We start from the raw sequence: 22423 nt of genomic DNA on the forward strand, positions 1-22423 counted from the left end.
TAGTATATCCTCATTTTCTCCCTCTCTCACTCTCTCACTGTGTATGTGTGTATGTGTGTACGCACACACACTCACATTCAGCTGTCTCCGCCTCTCTCTCATCAGTTTATGTAAAGTGCTTAAAACAAGATGTGGTACTTGGTAATCACTCTAAAAGTATCAGCTTATTTTTTTTCACCTGGAAATTCAATTCTTCAAGTAAATTCTTACCTGCTTCATTTGAGCTTTGGTGGATGGGAGAAATTGAGGATCCAAGGAACAGTTTGAAAAAACCTGAAAACTGACATGGGGTTCCAAAATGCTCACTGATGTTATGAGGACTATGTAGAAATCAGAGCCCTGGGCTCCATTACAGAGATTCTGATTCATTTGATCTAAGAGAGGTCCTGAGACTCTGGATCAATAAGAGCTTCAGGTCACTCTGACATATATTAGGAATAACTAAGCTAGATACTCTCTAATGTTCTTGGAATACTAATACTTTATTTTACATTTTCCTTCACAGTTATTCAAGAAATACAATTTCAAACTGAGATTTTCCAAAACTTAGGTTATACCACCTTCCTGGTAACAACTATGAGATTCTGAGCACCAATCATAAGTCAGACACTGAGCCTAATGATTTACATATACTCTCTAGTATATGTACTTACCTGGTTTATTTCTCACAGTCATGTGAAATAGATTATACTTCCTGCTTTACAGATGAGGAAAACAGAGGCCCAACAAGCTTGAGTAATATTGCTAAGATCCCACAGCTAATAAATCTGAAGTATACATAAAACTACCTAAACACCTGAGATTTCCTTTGGTCACTAAGATACAGAGGTAGAGAAAAAGCCATGCAATGCCAATTGACGGCATAGATGTCTGGAGCAGGGACAAATGTCATCAGGGCAGTGAGACACTTCTTCTCACTTGTCCCTATTACATACAGACTACTCAAGTTAGTTATTAGTGCTGATGATCAAGGGAAGGGATTCTTCAGAGAAGCCTCAGGTTTTGCTCACATCCTCTAGGAATCACTACCATCTCTGTTAGAAAACTGATATCTACAAGGGAGTTAATGGTACTGAGTTACATTTTGTAGCCACCAAAAAAATTCATTATGAAAAGAACTGCAAGGTTCTCTTCACATATAATATGAAATCTAAATCTCAACCCAAAATTCTCTTATAACTGTACTTTTACCAATTTTTCTGGTTAAACAGAAGATCTATCCACTCTGGACTAGTAGTGCTGGCAATTAGAGGGTATGGCACACTATCCCGTCTCAGCTTCCAACACAACTGTTCTTTCCTAACAGTGTCCTCCCAGTAGGGTCTCTAATATTTCTTCTCAAAGCCTACAAAGAGCATCACCTTAAACTGTTGGAGCACTGGTTGTTCTGCTCACTACTACCGCAAATCCCAGCTCTCAAAATGGCATACTCAACAAAGATGACTATGTCAAGCCAATTAAAATCTCAAAATCTTTTTTCAGTCCCCATCAATAAAGGTCAATTCATGATTAATCATCCCTAAAGGCAATTACCAGATGATAACTATGAGTTTCTGGAGTTGGCAGGCAAATGGTAACTGAGTTAAAGTGTTATTGTAAAGCACACATTAAGAAGCAAAGATGTCACAGCTAGCAGCTTACATGGTGCTGACAAACACCCACAAGAACGTGGCATCACTGGGGGGTATCGTTTTGTTTATTTATATTGTTTTATTTTGTTTATAAGCCATCATGCTCAAACTCACACACATTTTTCCTAAATGGCACTGGTTGACATTTATGGTAAGGTAGGTGTTGTACCCTCACTGGGCCCGACCCTACAGCTCTTTGGGCATTGGTCTCATCCTTTCAAATCTAGTGGGAGGCCCCAGGGCCTCTAGACTCTAGGCATGTGATAGAAATGGCAGCCCTGATGATCTCTAGATTAGCTTCAGAGTTCTTCTCTTGTCTTTGAAAAATAGCACATGTTCCTAGCCAAATCGCTATATGGTCGGATCTTACAGGGTCTAAGAAGTCAAAGAGTCGTCCTTCATTTTGTCCCACTTTTTTGTTTCCTATAATCCCAGTGGGTAGTGTTTCTGCTCATATAATCCCATCTATATCCCTGGCTTCTGTTGGAATAGTTGATTACATCCATGGTTCACACCCACATTGATCTCCTTATGCAATGGTCAGTCCACCACACCCTTGGTGTTCTCTTCCAAAAACACTGTCGGTTTTTTTTTGGTTTTGTTTGTTTGTTTGTTTGTTTTGTTTTGTTTTTTGTTTTTTGTTTTTTTTTTTTTTTTTTTTTGCAATATGGGCAGGCAGAGAAATGTCCACATCTTGAAATTCTTTTTCCATTTTGTTTAATAATTCCATCTTTAATTCATTTTTCTCCTCTTAGCTTTTAGTAGAAACAGGGGAACCAAGCCATTCTTTTAACACTTTGCTTAGAAATTTCCTCAGCCAAACATTCAATTTTTTCAGTCAGAAAATACTACCTTCCACAAAACACCAGAATATAAACACAGTTCAGCCAAGTTCTTTGCCTACTTTATAACAAGGATCGCTGTTCTCCATTGTCTAATAACATGTTGTTCATGGAAACTTTCTCTATGGCTCGCCTTCTTTCTTTCTGAGCTCTCACCACAATTGCCTTTAAAATTGCATTCATGTCAATCTAGGCTTTTCTTAGCATGCACTTCCAAACTTTTGCAGATTCCTCCCATTACTTAATTCCAAAGCTACCTCATTTTTAGGTATCTGGTACAGCAACACCCCAACTTCTCAGTACCAATTTCTTCTGTCTTATTAAGTTTAGGATGCTATAACAAAGTACTATAGACTGAGTGGCTTAAAAACAAGAGAAATTTATCTCTCACATTTCTGGAGGTTGGAAATCTGAGAACAGGGTATCAGCATAGTTAGGTTCTGGTGAGAGCCCTCTTCAAGGTTGCAGACTGACAACTTCTTGTGTATCTTCACATGATGGAAGGAAGGTAAAAGAGCCCTCTGGTGTCTCTTTTGTGAGGACACTAATCCCATTCATGAGAGGTTCCACCTTCATGACCTAAGTACCTCCCAAAGACTCCAGCTCTTAATACCACCATATCAGAGGTTAGAATTTCAACATATGAATTTCAGGAAGGACACAGAAATATTTGGTCCATTGCAGAGCACAAAGAAAGCAAATATTATATTAACAATGATTAAACAGTTAACATGTATTTAGGCACTGTACACACCTGGCATTGATCATCTCATCCCTATTTCTATATGAGAAAAATTTACACTTAGAAAGGGAGTCACCTACCCAGGTAACACAGATAATAAGTTCCAAAGCTAGAGTTCAAATTTGGGCTATCTGAGACTCAAGCCCATGATATTAACTTTTAAATAAGTCATGCCCTTAGACAAAAATAGATTTATAAAATTAAGATGAAGTGAATAAATACTATAAATGCAAATGTGTGCTTCATTAGTTACACAACCATATTTACTAAAAGTCATCAATCTTAGTCTCATAAAAGTACTCATTGAAGTATTATTTATAATAGTGAAAAATTGGAAATAAGCTAAATACTTGAATACTACATAAAGTATGGCTCCTATAATAAAGAGATTGGAATGCATCCATTATTCTTTTTACAGCAAACATGTATTGAGCATCTACTATATGCTAGGCACTCCTCTACATGCTGGGGAAATAGCAGTGAATAAAAACAATGCCCCTGACCCCCCACCACGAAATATACAAAGAATTTTAAATGCTATCAGAAGATGATTATGATAAAATGTTAGGTTAAAAAGATAAAACTATGTATTTAGCATGAACTAAATTGTATACACATAAAGGAGATACACGTACAAAAGAGAGCTAAAATATAATATGCCAATAGCATTCAATACATTGTTTCTGTACTGGAATATCTTACTATCATAGGTAATTTTATACTTTTATAAATGATTCATATTTACTACAATGACCATGAAATAATAATACATTTTTATATTTTAATGCTGGGGTTCATAAATACAACTGCGTAACTCACTTGTTTCAGTGACATTAAAGCATTCACAATAGTTCTGTGGGTCAATGCTCTTGTCTAGCAAATGCTTTACATGAATTCTTTAACTTGCTGGTTACCAAACTTTTTCTTAAATGACCAGAGCAAATATTTTAGGCTTTGAAAGCCATCCAGTCTCTGCCACTTCTATTCAATTTTGTTGTCCTACCACAAAAGTACCCTTAGACAATATTTTTCCCTTAGACAATATTTAAATGAATAAATGTAGCTGTGTTCCAACAAAACCTTATTAACCAAAAAACAGCAGCAGGCAAGATTTGGCCCAAGGGCCAGAGTTGGCCGACAACACTTTAACTTCATAATAACTACCACAAAAACAAAGTTCTTCAACTTCCACTGTTCAATCTCTTCCTAGTAACATTCTTGATATTAATATTAACCACATATTATAGATGACAAGACTAAGGCTCAGAAAAAGGAAGTATCTGTCCAATATCACACAGCTCATACAGTGAGTTGTTAAATACAATTCCCAAGAGGTTATGTCAAATGTCCTGTTGTCTGAAAAGCTGGAAATATATAAATGCTACTTTTAAACATTCTAGAGTTTATTCCTTAGAGGACTGTTACTCTAAATCATTTTGGAATTTTTAAAAAAAAATCACCTTTACTTTATCCATCACAAAAATATCTATTTTCATGTATTAGATTCTTTAAGGAAGAAGTCCCCTGCAGACTGACTGAGTCAAAGACCTCAGTGGAGGCTTAAGGGATATCTTTTTATTGCTTTTGTGTGAGAGGGGAATGGGACTGGAAAACAGTGTTTCTCTATCCTTCTTAAGCAGCCTCCCATGAGATTGGCACTAGACCGCAGAGGATGAAGATGTCCAGGTTTCCTGTATCCAGAAACCCAGGAGACTCATGGTTTCAGAACTGCCTCAAGAGGCACAAGGCCACATACAGCTGAAGACTTACCAATGTTAATCTCATCATCAGTCAAAGTATCTCCAATAAAATCAAACTGAAAGGACTGAAGTGTCTGAGAAAATTTCTGAACAGCTGAAGAATAATCTGCAAAGTAAGAGAAAAAGAAGAAATTGTCAAGACTGTCCTTTAACTGATTTACTCAAAACTGTTAGGGGTGATAGGACAAAAGCAAAGGGAAGTGCTCCCAGTAGTTAGCAACTTGCATTTAATAAAGTTAAACAATGAATTTTGGAACACTGAAAAAAAATAACATTTAAAAAATAAATAAAGTTGAATAAAATATTAAAACTTCAGTAGGGAGAGACAAGATGGCGAGGAAGTAGGAGGAGGCACCATTTCAACCTGTACCCTAAAGTGAGCTGATTACCTACCAAAGAACTCCGACCACCCATGAAATCAGCCTGAGATCAGAATTATACACGTCTGGATCTCTACAGGAGCAGAAGACGCCAGTGGCAGGTAAAGCAGACTGGGAGCATCGGACTGATATTGGAAGATAAACAAAAGGGGGAGGGAGCCACCAGAGGTGACCGACTGGAAAGTAATACCCCAATACGAGAGTGCCCTGCATCTGGGGACCAGCATTAACTTGGAGTCTGGTTGAAAGCACTCAAAAACCAAGAGCAAAGGATCGCAGGGGGTAATAGTGGGAACCTGGGCGGTTAGGGTCAGGGACCTAAGTCCCCAGACCCAGGACAGCCTCCCCTGGTGCTGAGCCAGAGAGAGTGCAGCAGAGAAATCAGGTCTCCGTCCCTGAGCCGCCAGTGCACCTGAACGCCAGCGCGCCCGAGAACGAGTGGGGTCTGGGTCCTGTGAAGGGCTGGGAGCCTGGCCAGATGGCAATCCTGAAATGCGCGCGTCCCACACCCTCCCTTGGGATGCGTGCTCATAGGCGCTAGCCTGGAGCTCTGGCATCCGGAAAAACCAGACTTTCCCAGCCCGGGACAGCAGGAAAATCTCAGTGTGCAATCTCTGCTCGGAACCTCTCTGGCGGTCTGGAGCTGCCCAGACAGCCACCGCTGCCCTGGTTTTGGGTACAATGAGGAGCTCCTGCATCTCCAGGGACAGTGACTCAGAACCGATTCTGCCAGCAGCTCTTGCAAAACATTCTGAGGCTTCTATCTGAGAGGGAGGTCGGGGTGCAGTTTGCTTTCCTCTAAACCTCCAAAAACCATCAAAAGCTGTCAAGGCAAGAGAAAAGAAAAAAAAAAAACCTAACAAACAAACATAAAACCCTCCAGAGAACAAAAGCCTGAAAAACCGGTTTCCTCAGAGCCCACCCCCTTGAGGGGGGCAGGAGGATTTAACTCAGGGAACATAATTGACCGAAAACCCACGTGACAGGCCCCTCCCCCAGAAAACCAACCAGGAAAGAAAAAAAAAAAAAAAGGACGACAAGAGAACAACCACCACTACTTCATAGATACAACTTTTATTTTTTTTAATATTTTATTTATTTATCTGACAGAGAGGTCACAAGTAGGCAGAGACGCAGGCAGAGAGAGAGGGAGAAACAGGCTCTTCACTGAGCAGAGAGCCCGATGCGGGGCTCGATCCCAGGACCCTGAGATTATGACCTGAGCCGAAGGCAGAGGCTTAAACCACTGAGCCACCCAGGAGCCCTGATACAACTTTTATTTTTAACACGCTCCCACTATTCTGGTTCATATTTTTTTATACAGAAAATTTTTTAACCTATTTACCATCACAGTGAGGTACATCAAATTCCATAATAACCATCTAACCTGAACTTTTTGATATATGAACACGTGTTTTTACTTTGCGTTTCTATTTTCTTAATTTTTTAAAAAAATTTTAGTTGAGTTTCATCTAGTTTATTGTTTTTTTATTTTTATTTTCTATTATTCATATAGAGTTAAACTTCAAGGTAATCCCCTTTCCCCAATCAATGCTACCCCTATAGGTAAACAAATTTTAATCCAGCTTTACCTTAGGAAGGTTGAGTCCTTTAAAAAAATATCAAGATACATCTAGGAAGAATCAAAATAAACTTCCTCGCCCACACTGAGAATTTATAACCACTCTCTCAACCTTTTCTTCTGCCAGTGTTTCTGTGTATTTGTGTTTGTCCTGATAGTATATAAATCTTATACTTGGGGTTCTTTTTGATGAGCTTCTTCCTATTTTTTTGCTTTTATATATATACATATATTTTTTCTCCTCTTCTCATGTACTTTTATCAGTCTTTTTGTTTGTCTCTTTTTGTTTGTATACTTCATAAATCTTACCATGGGCCCATTTGGGTGGAGCCTTATCTTTTATCTTCCCTTTTTTCCCTCTCTCTCTCTCTCTTTTTCTTTTTCTTTTCTATTTTCTCTCATTTGGGTGGGGAATCCTGATTACTCAGAAGCGTTCCAGGGTGTACCTTGACTGCACCACGTTGGATATATCCAGCTACATCTGATCAGTCATCTCTCACCAAAATGACTAGGAGGAGAAATGCCCAACAGAAGAAAAATACAGAGGATGGGCCTTCTGCAACAGAGCTAATGGCTATCGACATAGACAATATGTTGGAAAGGGAATTCTGGCTAACAATTATCCAGGCAATAGGTAGGATGGAGAAAGCCATGGATGACTAAAGGAATTGATTAGGGCAGAAGAGAAAGCCACAAGGGATGATGTTCACAATGCTCTCAATGAGTTCCAATCTAATCTAAATTCTCTAAAAGCTACAGTAACTGAGACAGAAGATAGAATTAGTGATCTGGAGGACAAATGGATAGAGAGAAATGATCAGGAGGAAGCCTGGTACAAACAGCTCAGAAGCCACAAAAATAGAATTAGGGAAATCAATGATGCCATGAAATGTTCCAACGTCAGAATTATTGGAATCGCTGAATGGGAGGAGAAAGAAAGAAGTCTTGAAGATATAGTGGAACAAGTTGTCTATGAAAATTTTCCCAATCTCACAAATGGAACCAGCGTTCATGTACTAGAGGCAGAACAGTATCCCCCCAAGATCATAAATTCTCGAAAGTCCTCAAGACACCTGATAGTAAGAATGAAGAATTTAACTGTAGGCAGACCCTATTGAAAGCAGCTAGGACAAAGAAGCTCCGTACGTACAGAGGAAAGCTCATTAGAATAACGTCAGAACGTTCCACAGAGACCTGACAAGCCAGAAAGGGCTGGCAAAATATATTCAGGAGACTAAATGAGAAGAACATGCAGCCAAGAATACTTTATCCAGTAAGACTGACATTCAAAATGGATGGAGACATAAAGAATTTCCATGACTGGCAAGGCTTAAAAGACTATGCAACCACCAAGCCAACACTGCAGGAAATATTAAGGGGGATTCTATAAAAGAGAAAAATTCCTAAGAATATCATCGAACAGAAATATAGAGAAAATCTATAGAAAGAAAGACAACAAAGGTAACACGATGTCAATAAATACCTATCTATCAATAATCACTCTCAATGTGAATGGCCTAAATGCGCCCATAAAAAGACACAGGGTTGCAGATTGGATAAAACGACAGGACCCATCCATATGTTGTCTAGAAGAGACCAATTTTGAACCTAAGAATACACCCAGACTGAAAGTGAAGGGATGGAGAAGTATCATTCATGCCAGTGGGCCTCAAAAAGAGGCCAGTGTATCGATTCTCATATCACATAAATTAGATTTTAAACTAAAGACTGTAGTCAGAGATACAGAAGGACACTGCATAATTCTTAAAGGGACTATCCACCAAGATGATCTAACAATTGTAAATATCTATGCCCCCAATATCTATGCCCCCAATCTATGCAGCCAATTAGATAAGAAAACTATTTTTTTGCAGAAATGTCTGTTCATGTCCTCTGCCCATTTCTTGATTGGATTGTTTGTTCTTTGGGTGTTGAGTTTGCTAAGTTCCTTATAGATTTTGGATACTAGCCCTTTATCTGATATGTCATTTGCAAATATCTTCTCCCATTCTGTCAGTTGTCTTTTGGTTTTGTTAACTGTTTCCTTTGCTGTGCAAAAGCTTTTGATCTTGATGAAATCCCAATAGTTCATTTTTGCCCTTGCTTCCCTTGCCTTTGCCGTTGTTCCTAGGAAGATGTTGCTACGGCTGAGGTCGAAGAGGTTGCTGCCTGCATTCTCCTCAAGGATTTGGATGGATTCCTTTCTCACATTGAGGTCCTTCATCCATTTGGAGTCTATTTTCGTGTGTGGTGTAAGGAAGTGGTCCAATTTCATTTTTCTGCATGTGGCTGTCCAGTTTTCCCAGCACCATTTATTGAAGAGGCTGTCTTTTTTCCATTGGACATTCTTTCCTGCTTTGTCGAAGATTAGTTGACCATAGAGTTGAGGGTTGATTTCGGGGCTCTCTATTCTGTTCCACTGATCTATGTGTCTGTTTTTGTGCCAGTACCATGCTGTCTTGATGATGACAGCTTTGTAATAGAGCTTGAAGTCCGGAATTGTGATGCCACCAACTTTGGCTTTGTTCTTCAATATTCCTTTGGCTATTCGAGGTCTTTTCTGGTTCCATATAAATTTTAGGATTATTTGTTCCATTTCTTTGAAAAAAATGGATGGTATTTTGATAAGGATTGCATTACAGACATTTCTGCAAAGAAGACATCCAGATGGCCAACAGACACATGAAAAAGTGCTCCACGTCACTCGGCATCAGGGAAATACAAATCAAAACCACAATGAGATATCACCTCACACCAGTCAGAATGGCTAAAATTAACAAGTCAGGAAATGACAGATGCTGGAGAGGATGTGGAGAAAGGGGAACCCTCCTCCACTGTTGGTGGGAATGCAAGCTGGTCCAACCACTCTGGAAAACAGCATGGAGGTTCCTCAAAATGTTGAAAATAGAACTACCCTATGACCCAGCAATTGCACTACTGGGTATTTACCCTAAAGATACAAACATAGTGATCCGAAGGGGCACGTGTACCCGAATGTTTATAGCAGCAATGTCTACAATAGCCAAACTATGGAGAGAACCTAGATGTCCATCAACAGATGAATGGATAAAGAAGATGTGGTATATATACACAATGGAATACTATGCAGCCATCAAAAGAAATGAAATCTTGCCATTTGCGATGACGTGGATGGAACTAGAGCGTATCATGCTTAGTGAAATAAGTCAATCGGAGAAAGACAACTATCATATGATCTCCCTGATATGAGGACATGGAAAAGCAACATGGGGGGCTAGGGGGATAGGAGAAGAATAAATGAAACAAGATGGGATTGGGAGGGAGACAAACCATAAATGACTCTTAATCTCACAAAACAAACTGGGGGTTGCTGGTGGGAGGTGGGATTGGGAGAGCGGGAGGGGGTTATGGACATTGGGGAGGGTATGTGCTATCGTGAGTGCTGTGAAGTGTGTAAACCTGGCGATTCACAGACCTGTACCCCTGGGGATAAAAATACATTATATGTTTATAAAAAAAAATTTGGAAGGGGAGGCGAACCATAAGAGACTATGGACTCTGAAAAACAACCTGAGGGTTTTGAAGGGTCAGGGGTGGGAGGTTGGGGGAACAGGTGGTAGGTAATAGGGAGGGCACGTTTTGCATGGAGCACTGGGTGTTGTGCAAAAACAATGAATACTGTTACACTGAAAAAATAAATAAAATGGTAAAAAAAAAAATTGAAGCAGAAGGATAACTACCAGACTCTTTTTATGAAGCCAGTATTACCCTGATCCCCAAACCAGGCAAAGACCCTACCAAAAAGGAGAATTTCAGACCAATGTCACTGATGAATATGGATGCTAAGATTCTCAACAAGATCCTAGCAAACAGTATCCAACAGCACATATTCATCCCTGGGTTACAAGGATGGTTCAACATTCCCAAATCAATCAATGTGATCGAACAAATCAATAAGAGAAGAGAGAAGAACCACAAGGCCCTCCAAATTGATGCAGAAAAAGTGTTTGACAAAATCCAGTATCCATTCCTGATTAAAACGCTTCAAAGTACAGGGATAGAGGGAACATTCCTGAACTTCATAAAATCTATCTATGAAAGACCCACAGCAAATATCATCCTCAATGGGAAAAAGCTTGCAGCCTTCCCGTTCAGATCAGGAACACAACAAGGATGCACAGTTTCATCACTCTTGTTCAACATATTATTAGAAGTCCTAGCAATAGCAATCAGAAAATGCAGAGAAATAAAAGGTATCCAAATTGGCAATGAAGAAGTCAAACTCTCTCTCTCTTCGCAGATGACATGATATTTTATATGGAAAACCCAAAAGACTCCACCCCCAAACTACTAGAACTCATACAGCAATTCAGTAATGTGGCAAGATACAAAGTCAATGTACAGAAAATAGTGGCTTTTTTATACACTAAGAATGAAAACACAGAAAGGGAAATTAGAGAATCGATTCCATTTACTATAGCACCAAGAACCATAAGATACCTGAAAATAAACCTAACCGAAGAGGTAAAGGATCTGTACTCGAGGAACTACAGAATACTCATGAAAGAAATTGAAGACACAAAAAGATGGAAGACCATCCCATGCTCTTGGATCAGAAGAATAAACATTGTTAAAATGTCTATACTGCCTAGAGCGATCTATACTTTTAATGCCATTCCGAACAATATTCTACCAGTATTTTTCAAAGAGCTGGAGCAAATAATCCTAAAATTTGTATGGATTCACAATAGACCCCGAATCGCTAAGGAAATGTTGAAAACCAAAAATAAAACTGGCGGCATCACGTTACCTGATTTCAAGCTTTACTACAAAGCTGTGATCACCAAGACAGCATGGTAGTGGCATAAAAACAGACATATAGACCAGTGGAACAGAGCAGAGAGCCCAGATATGGACCCTCAACTCTATGGTCAAATAATCTTCGACAAAACAGGAAAAAATACTCAATGGAAAAAAGACAGTCTCTTCAATAAATGGTGCTGGGAAAATTGGACAGCTATATGTAGAAGAATTAAACTCGACCATTCTCTCACACCATACACAAAGATAAACTCGAAATGGATAAAAAACCTCAACAAGAGACAGGAATCCATCAGAATCCTAGAGGAGAACATAGGTAGTAACCTCTTCGATATCAGCCACAGCAACTTCTTTCAAGATATGTCTCTGAAGGCAAAGGAAACAAAAGCAAAAATGAACTTTTGGGACTTCATCAAGATCAAAAGCTTCTGCACAGCAAAGGAAACAGTCAACAAAACAAAGAGGCAAACCACGGAATGGGAGAAGATATTTGCAAATGACAGTACAGACAAAAGGTTGATATCCAGGATCTATAAAGAATTCCTCAAACTCAACACACACAAAACAGATAATCATATCACAAAATGGGCAGAAGATATGAACAGACACTTCTCCAATGAAGACATACAAATGGCTATGAGACACTTGAAAAAATGTTCATCATCACTAGCCATCAGGGAGATTCAAATTAAAACCAAATTGAGATACCACATGACACCAGTTAGAATGGCCAAAATTAGCAAGACAGGAAACAACGTGTGTTGGAGAGGATGTGGAGAAAGGGGAACCCTCTTACACTGTTGGTGGGAATGCAAGTTGGTGCAGCCACTTTGGAGAACAGTGTGGAGATTCCTCATGAAATTAAAAATGGAGCTTCTCTATGACCCTGCAATTGCACTACTGGGCATTTACCCCAAAGATACAGATGTAGTGAAAAGAAGGGCCATCTGTACCCCAATGTTCCTGGCAGCAATGGCCACAGTCGCCAAACTGTGGAAAGAACCAAGATGCCTTTCAACGGACAAAAGGATAAGGAAGATGTGGTCCATATACACGATGGAGTATTATGCCTCCATCAGAAAGGATGAATACCCAACTTTTGTAGCAACATGGACTAGAAGAGATTATGCTGAGTGAAATATGTCAAGCAGAGAGAGTCAATTATCATATGGTTTCACTTATTTGTGGAGCATAACAAATAACATGGAGGACATGGGGAGATGGAGAGAAGAAGGGAGTTGAGGGAAATTGGAGGGGAGATGAACCATGAGAGACTATGGACTCTGAAAAACAACCTGAGGGTTTTTAAGGGGTGGGGGTTGGGAGGTTGGGGGAACCAGGTGGTGGGTAATAGAGAGGGCACGTACTGCATGGAGCACTGGGTGTGGTGCAAAAACAATGAATACTGTTATGCTGAAAAGAAATAAAAAAAAAACTTCAGTAGAAGATTTGAGCAGCTAAAACCATTAAAGAGGAAGGAGGGCAGTTTAGTGAAGTCCTTCTTTTAAATTATGAGACATGTTTTCATCTCAATTCCTGTCCTCTCTGACTCCTTCTATCCAAAGCCCATAAGACTTAAAACTACTTAGTTGTACTCCTAAAAGAGTCTCCTTAAGCATTAATTGAGCACCAATTATGGGCAATGGACTAAATTCTTTCTCACCTCTCACCAAACAAATACCCACAAACGTTCTACAAAGGAAAAAGCTGAATTTTGGAGTCGTGGTACTCAAGGTCCCTCAGCTAGCCAGCAGTGTCAAAAGTAGAAGCCAGATGGTCTCTTTCTCCAGGGCCTTTTCCATGGCAACACAGGCACAACCTGGATATTTTACACATTAACCATATGGCAGACTGGGTTAGGTTATGATCAAGCCGGACAACAAATTTAACTTGTTCACACAGTATTCAGCGAGGGACCTGAACTAAGGAGGCAGTTAATGAAAAACTTCAGGGTCGCAAGGCCAGATAAATGCTTTTATTTTTGGTGAATAATTTTGAATTTCATTAAATAAAAGTCTAATGAAGGTATAAAACTAAATCACATTTAGCTAGCCTTTTGACAAAATATCTCTAGTGAAAATTTTTAAAATATTACCTTCACCAAGAGGTCCAGCCAAACTCTCCAGCCTTGCTACTCTCAATGGTTCTCAGAGCAGAATCATCATCACCTGGAAGCTTTATGGAAATACAGATTCCCAGATCAAACCCCAGACTTACTGAATCACAAAATGCAGTTTCATATAATCCCAAGGGGATTCATATGCCCTTTAATGTTTGAGGAGCACTGCTCTCATTAATAAAGTAATCCATTAGACCATCATCTAGGAAAGCTCAAAATTTTAGTTATTTTTGGTTCCTTTTTTTCTATTTCTTCTTTACCTTCATAGTTTCATCATCCTCCACCTTCACATCTATGAGATACATAGGTCTATAAGAGTTTTTGCTCTCAGACCAACAGAAAGGGAGACAATACAGACAATATCTATTCCTTTCAATAAAAAGCTAACACGGTTAAGCACAAACACAATAAAACATATTCAAAACTTCGGGGATGGAACAGATTAACCTGTCTAGAATTTTATTGCCATCTTGTCTACATCCTGTTTCCAGAAAAGCTTATTTTCAGTATTTAGAGCCTTGAGCCTTTGAACACATCATTGGCAAGAAGGAGGTGGAGAGAGGAGGAGGAGATGCAGAAGTAGCAGAGAGAGGAGAAGCAGGAGAAAGAGGAGAAGAAGGAGAGGAATGCTTGGGTGGCTAGTCGGTTAGCATAGTGCCTGGTACACCGGTGTTCAATACATGGTAGATTTCATTTTACTAATACTTAATACATTAACTGGAGACAAATAAAGGATCAGTGACTTAAAAAAAAGTGTCTGACTCATGATTTCATCTCAGGTCATGATCTCATGGGTAGTGGTATTGAGCCCTGTTTCAAGTTCCAAGCTCAGCGTGGAGTCTGCTTGAGAATTTCTCTCTCCCTCTCCCTCTGCCTCTCCCCCAACTTGCTCACTCTCTTTCTCTCTCTCTCAAATAAACAAATAAATCTTTTTTTTTTAAAGAAGAGAAAGAAGAAGAAGAAAGGTTTTACAAAGTATAGGGACTGCAGACCAGGTTACCATGCCTTCTCAAATTTCCACACTTTGCAGTACATTTTCTACTTCAAATCTGGTCTACACCAATGTAAGAAGAGGATGTTTTCCTGTTTTCCATATTTCATCAGCAAAGAGAACACAAAACTGGCTCCATGGCTGGAAAATAGTCACTTTTCTCCGGCCTCCTTGACTAGCAGCAGAAAAAGACAAGCCCAGAACTCCCCCATGTGCTTTCTGTGCCACTCAAGGAAATTAAATAGTAATATTCTTTATATTGCCCTTTCACAAATACCTGGATTCTTTCAGTTTTCTCATTATAAAACAAGGTATAGTTAATAACCACTCCTCTTTTAGAATTATCTGAACATTTCAGAAACCACAAATATTATGATTTTTTTACAGTTATATTATTTTGTAAGTGAAGCCATGGGATAAGAAAGGAGTTGCATTCATTTCCATTTTCATTATTTGCACCAACTTCTCTTCTCCAGACCTCTGGTCTGATCGAAAACACTACTTTACATATGCACAGAGCTTGAAAAAGTTTATGAAGGACTTTCTATAAACACTCTCATTTATTCCTCTTGAATACACAAAGGTAGGTATTACCACACTTACCTTATAAACAAACATATAAAAAACAAGACAATGCAGAGACAAATCACATTCACAAATATGAACAAGCATAAATTAGCAGCTCTTCATTGAAAGAAAGTCTCATATATTCAGCCTCTATACTAAGAAAAGTGTCAGGAATGGGCCATGTATTTCAGATAAATGAGTTGGGTAACTGTTGGACTCCAAAGAATCAAAAGATAACATAGAAATGCTTGTTAGGTATGGGGCATTTATTTCCTTATTAAAATAAAATTTACTACATCATTCTAGATCATGTAAAATCATTATTTTATCTTTCCTAATACTTCTGCATCCCTGTCCACCAAGCTTCTATCTCATATTTATTCAAGATATCCTTGAGGATTCTCTCTACACCACCTTCTTATTCATGGGCCTTCTATGTTTTTCCCTCACTCATTCTAGAATGTAGCTGGACAGTGTATTTTAGGCAACTGAAGTTTTCTGGGAATAAGGTAGAATAAAACAGGATTAATTAGGCAGGTAATTAATGCTATATAGAAACTAATTTACTTATCACTCTTCTCTTCTATGGAATCATAATGGAACATACTCTTATATCTAGATTACTTTGGTCTGCACAATATCTTAGAAATTCATCTATCTTTAATTCATTATTTTTCTTGCTGAGTAGAATCCATTGGATAAATATACCATTATTCATTCATTCACCTATTTATGGACATTGTGCTGTTTCTAGTTTTTCACTATTGTGAAGAATGTTACTTTAAAAATTCATGTATAAATCTTTCTAGGACATACATTTTTACTTATCTTGGGTAAATACATAAGGGTCCAATAAATGGGTTATAAGATTAGTTGTTAAGTGTATCTTAAAACATAAGAAAATGTCAAACTGTTTTCCAAACTCGATGTACTATTTTGCATTCTTATCAACAATATATGAGAATTTCAATTGATCCACATATCTTCCAATATCTGGTAACTTACCTTAAAATCTTTTTAATAAAGTATTGCAGACATACAATGTTATATTAGTTTTATGTTTACAACATAATGATTCAATAACTCTATACATTATGCTATGCTCACAAGTATAGCTAACATCTGTCACCATATAATGCTATTAAAACGCCACTCACTATATTCCCTATGTCATACCTTTCATCCCAGTGATTTATTCATTTCATAGCTACAAGCCTGCACCTCCCACTCTCTTTCACTCATTTTGCCCATTCCCCCACTAACCTCTAGTCTGGCAACCACCAGTTCCTTCTCTGTGTTTGTGGGTGTGTTTCTGCTCTTTTTTCCCCACTATGAGTGAAATCATATGTTATTTGTCTTTCTCTGTCTGACCTATTTCACTTAGCATAATCCTCTCTAGGTCCATCCATGTTGTAATAAACGGCAAGATTTCATTCTCTTTTATGGCTGAGTAATATTTCATTGTATGTATATACCACATCTCCATTGATGGACACTTGGGTTCCTTCCATATCTTGCCTATTGTGAATAAAGCTACAATAAAAATCTGGTAACTTTAAAATTAAAGTTTTAATTTTAAAATTAAAAAATTTTAAAAATTAAATTTTAATTTTAACCATTTCAATGGTGGTGTGGTGGTATCTCACTATAGTTTTAGTTTGCATTTTCTTGATGACTAATGGTGCTAAGTAGTTAATCATGTACTTATTGGGTATTTATCTTTTTTCATGAAGGGACTGTTAAAATTCTTGCCAGTTTTATAACTGGATTTTTGTCTTCTTATTGTTGAGATACTGAGGTATAAGACTTCTTTATAAATCCTGGATACAACTTTTTTTCTGTAACATATATTATAAACAACAGATTATATAATATATATGACAGATTATATAATATATATGATATGCTCTAATAAACTAAAGGTTTAAGAATCTAAGGATTCTCTCTTCAAGATAAAAGATTTAATCTTGATAATACCAGTGTACTTTGTTGTGCATTAAATATAATTAATCAGATCACTCTTTCCCCAGCTCTGCTGTAGCACTGAAAATCAACAGCTTCACAACAATGATAGCTGTGAAAACCAACAAGCTTGCAGCCACCTGAGAGGGCAGAATAGGGTTGGAGTTTTACAAGGCTGCACTCTTACAGAACTATCACTATTTGTCCATTTCAACAGGTCCTGAAAGCTCCATTCTTAAGGCTAGTCTCTATCCTAACCCAAAACTCATTCTGTGTAAACAGTGCTTTTGGGAGGGGGCATTTGTCAAAAATAATCATCTCAAGTTTTTGAAAATTGTAGTAGCCCAAGGAAATGTAAAAGTTAGAGTTATCAAGAGGTTGACCAAAATATTTGCTTGTATATATAAGTTGTGATTTATAAGAAATATATATTTGATCAATTCAGATGACTAGAATATATTTCTCATATATATTTGGTCTTCATCCACCATTCCCAGCTCACAATTCCCAAAACCCTTGAAATTTCCTAAGTGATGACAGCCATGAAATTGCCTTTTGTTAGGTTAATGGCATGACTTTTAGGCCACACCTAAAAATGGGGACTGGTTGTCAGGACAACTAACCATGTGATTAACCATTAGAACTCTCATTCTCACTCTCCTGACCTCTGGGGGGAGAGAGAGGCTGGAGGTTGAATCAACCACCAATGGTCAATCATGCCTATGTAATGAAACCTCCATAAAAACCCAAAAGGAACTGCCAGGTTAGTAAACATGTAGAGAATTGGGGAGAATGGTATGCTCAGACAGGGCATGGAAGCTCCACACCCTTTTCCCATAACATGCCTTATACATACCTTCTATATGGCTGTTTTTATGTTACATTCCTTTATAATAAAACTGTAATCTAGTAAGTAAAATATTTCTTTGAGTTCTGTGAGTCTTTCTATAAAATTAATCAAAGCTAATAAGGGTATTGTTGGAACCTCTAGTTTATAACCAGTTGGCCAGAAGAACTGGACTTGTGACAGACATCTAAAAGCAGTAGTTCAGTGTTGTACAATGAAAACTTAACCTGTAGAATCTGGTCTCCAGGGAGATAATGTCATAACTGAGTTGAATAGTAGGACATCTAGCTGGTATTCAGAGAATTGCTTGTTAGTGTGGGGAATCCACTCCCAAAAATACATTGGAATTGGGTCCAGGAACCCAAAATTCTTCATAAAAATTTAGAGAATGACAATTTGGAGAATGATATGTGCACATAACCTATGCAAAGCAACAACCTATCCCTAAAAATCTAGAAAGACATGTGCATGTGAAGGTATGTGTGCACACCCCAGGCTGTGTCTATGGCCATGAAAGATTTGAGATGGACCCAATCACTCACTTCTATCTGAACTTAAGGCCCTGAACAAGCAGGGAGAGAATGGTAGGCAGAGTTGCAAACTGACATAACATACACCAACATAGCCCTTCACCAAAGTCTAGGAAACTTGTTGCCTCAAGGTATCTCATGGAATCCTTATCCAATCAGTAGGTGATCACTAAGCTAAACTACCAAAGACTTCAGCAGTTAAACACAAGGAAAATATAGAATTTAATACAGAATTTGTTCAAGAAGTCAATAAACAAGGAAACAACAACAGACACATAAACCATGGGGAAAGAGAGAGGTTCTCATTTCAAGAATTGTCACATTAGGGGCGCCTGGGTGGCTCAGTGGATTAAGCTGCTGCCTTCGGCTCAGGTCATGATCTCAGGGCCCCGGGATCGAGCCCCGCATTGGGCTCTCTGCTCCGCAGGGAGCCTGCTTCCTCCTCTCTCTGCCTGACTCTCTGCCTACTTGTGATCTCTCTCTCTGTCAAATAAATAAATAAAATCTTTAAAAAGAAAAAAAGAACTGTCACATTATATAATATTAAATGCATACTTTTCAACAAGAAATTAGGAGATACAGAGAAACAGGAAACTTCAGCTTATACTAAAAAGATGTAATCAACAGAAACTGTCCATGAGGAAGCCCAAACATTGGACTTACTAGACAAAGATTTTAAATGAGTTATTCTAAATATATTCAAAGAATCAAAGAGCACCATATCTAAAAAAAACTAAAGGAGAAAATGAGAAATATGTCTTACCAAATACAGAATATCAATAGTGAATTGAAGAATACTTTTAAAGAATTCACTAAAAATTCTGTAGTTAAAAAACACAATAACAGACATGGAAAATTTACTACACAACCTTAAGATTAGAATTGGGCAGACAGAAGAATCAGTGAAGCTAAATACAGGTCAACTGAGATTACCAAATCTACAGAACAGAAAGAAAAAAGAAGGAAGATAAATCAACAGAATCTCAGAGACCTATGAGACACCATAAACATAACAACACACACAATGGGAATCCTAGAATAGGAAAGGAAGAAGAAAGAATATTTGCCACATTTGATAAAAATTTAAAATCATCTCCATTCCCAAAAAGCTCAATAAACACCTAAAGAAAGGTAAATTCAGACATACATACCTAAAACTATCACAGTCAACTGCTGAAAGATAGAGACAAAAATCTTTTAGAAAGGCAAAAGAAAAAAACTCTTCATCAACAAGGAATCCTCAAAAAGATTACCAGCTGAATTTTTCATCAAGAATCATGAAGGATCAGACAGTAAAGTAGCATACTCAGAATGCCAGGGTAGAGGGAACTATCAAGATAATGAGTAAGGGACAGGCGAGGCTAGGAAGGGGACGACAGGTAGGGAGCTACATGACTAGTCTCAAAGAAATCCCAGATGTGAAGAAATGTTATAGATGAGATATTAACCAGAGAGAAGGGAAGGTAACAAATCTACCACCTTTGTTCTAAATATAGACAAGATAGTCTCATGATACTTACAAATCTACCATGTTTGTTTTTACATGTTATTGACAACATATGGTCAGTTTTCTATAAAAGGCAGACCATAAAAGCCCTCAGTGGCAACCCATTCAGGACCTCTCTCACACTATAGAGCTCCTTTTCTTTCCTTTCTATTCTCAACTTCACTTAATAAACTTTCACCTCACTTCACCATTTTGTGTCCAGGAAGATTCATTCCTCGACTCTGTGAGACCAAAAACCCTGCAACAATAATATTGTACATCTAGCAAAATTAAATTTCAAAAATGAAGATATTCCCAGATAAACAAAAACTGAATTAGTTGTTAGTATGTCTACCCTACAATAAATACTAAAGAGAGTCTACCAGGCTAAAATCAAAGATAAATAAACCAGGATTTGGGAAGATGCCGTCAGAACAGAAAGACCCTAGGTTGGTCTAGTCCCATGAATAAAATACGATAAATATCAAATCATCTTAAATACCCAAGAAATCAACCTGAACACTAACAGAACAAACTGCACAACAAAAAGGGAGAGAAAAGGCCACACTGAAGAAGGTAGGAAGTGGGGAGACATGGTTTAAGGGAGAAATGGATCATATGTGCTGCAGATGAGACGGAGCCATGGTCACAGAGAAGGGTGAGAGAGAAGCACACAAGGGAACACACAAGGAGAATGGTTTCCCAAAGCCATTGATTGGGGGGAAAAGGGGGGGGGGGCTGAGTTTCCTAAGTTCTTGTAACAGTAGGGCTTAAAGTTTGGAGTTTTAGATGTCAGCAGGGTTGGCTGGTATGAGACTGGAGGGAACTGCACTGCTGCTGGAGTGAGGACAGGCAAAAAAGGGGGAGGCGGACAGCCTGGAAACAGCAATCTGAAAAATACCTGGGACACACAGAGAGGAGATTATTCATTCTACTGTGAGTGCTTCCCTGAGAGACAGTGCTCACAGAGATGTTTCTCTGGGGACAAAAGAGCTGACTGGTCTCATTTCACTCCCTCTCCCCTTAGCATAAACACAGAGCCACCTGCAGGAAGCAGCACAGGGCCCACACAGGTTGCCTGACTTGATTACAACTTTCACCTCTGTGCTCTGGCGGGACTACCCTGCTCAGTCAAGATTGCCTCAGTCCCAGCATGGCAGGACCCTCCCCCCAAAGTCCATCATAATCCCCTACCCACACCACATCCCTAAAGCATGCAGTATTAAAAGTAATCAGTCTTGACAGAACTAGAGCCCAAAGGTCAATGGGCTGCTCCTGGTGAGAAGTAGTCAAAAAAAACCTTGAGGCAGACAACATGGAAACAAAAATCTCAAAAATCCCTGGGGCACAAAGGGGAAGATTATTCACTCTTCTCAGAGTGCTTCTCTAAGAGACAGCCTTCAACAAGCATGTCTCCAGGAACAAAGAAGCTGGCTATAGCCATTTCCCTTCCCCCTCCAGCAAAAATGCAGAGATACCTGCAGGAAGAGTCTCAGGGCTGACACAGGCTGCCTAACTTGCTTATTCCAACTCTCGGATCTCTGCACTTTGGTGGGACTACCCTTCTCCATCAAGCTTGACCCAGTCCAAGAGTGGCAGGCCATTCTCCCAGAAGACCAGCAGAAACCCCTACCAACACCATGTCTCCAGACTAGAGTTCGAAATGCTTTAGTTCTAGGTAAAGTAGGATCCACTCTTTTTGCATGAGCACACTGCAGCATACATAGTTAAAACTTGCCACACTCTGGCCAAGGACTAAATACTGCCCACTGCAGGCAAGGAGAGGTTTACTAATGACTGGCCTGAAATACATAGCAGACCAAACATAACAACAGAGCACAGCACTCTGAAGTGCCAAGCCCAGGACACTACATGACCACTTATTCATAAAGCCATTACTCTCAAGAACAGGAAACAGAACAGGCTTTTCTAACACAGAGAAGAAGACAAAGACTTAGACAAAATGATAAGATGGAGGAATTTATTGCAAATGAAAGAATAAGATGAGGTCTTGGGCAGAGTTCTAAACAAAGCAGATATAAATAACATGACTGATAGAGAATTTAAAGCAACATTCATAAGGATACTCACTGGACTTGATAAAAGAATGGAAGGCAACTAGGAGAATTTTACCAAAGATATAAAAGTTAAAAAGGAATCAATCAGAAATGAACAATGCAATAA

At 38.6% G+C, this 22423-nt stretch overlaps 1 protein-coding gene across 5 annotated transcripts in view; it reads right to left on the reverse strand.

Annotated features, from left to right (window-relative positions):
• The window catches only part of OPHN1 (oligophrenin 1), a 612383-nt gene that overhangs the window by 421145 nt on the left and 168815 nt on the right, over positions 1–22423 (reverse strand). For all 5 annotated transcript variants that reach the window (XM_045995231.1, XM_045995230.1, XM_045995233.1 and 2 more), the window contains exon 3: positions 4986–5081. In XM_045995231.1, coding sequence (XP_045851187.1) covers positions 4986–5081 — 96 coding nt within the window. The remainder of the gene's footprint in view (positions 1–4985; positions 5082–22423) is intronic.

This window comes from Meles meles, chromosome X (assembly GCF_922984935.1).
Source record: "Meles meles chromosome X, mMelMel3.1 paternal haplotype, whole genome shotgun sequence".
Classification (NCBI taxonomy): domain Eukaryota; kingdom Metazoa; phylum Chordata; class Mammalia; order Carnivora; family Mustelidae; genus Meles; species Meles meles.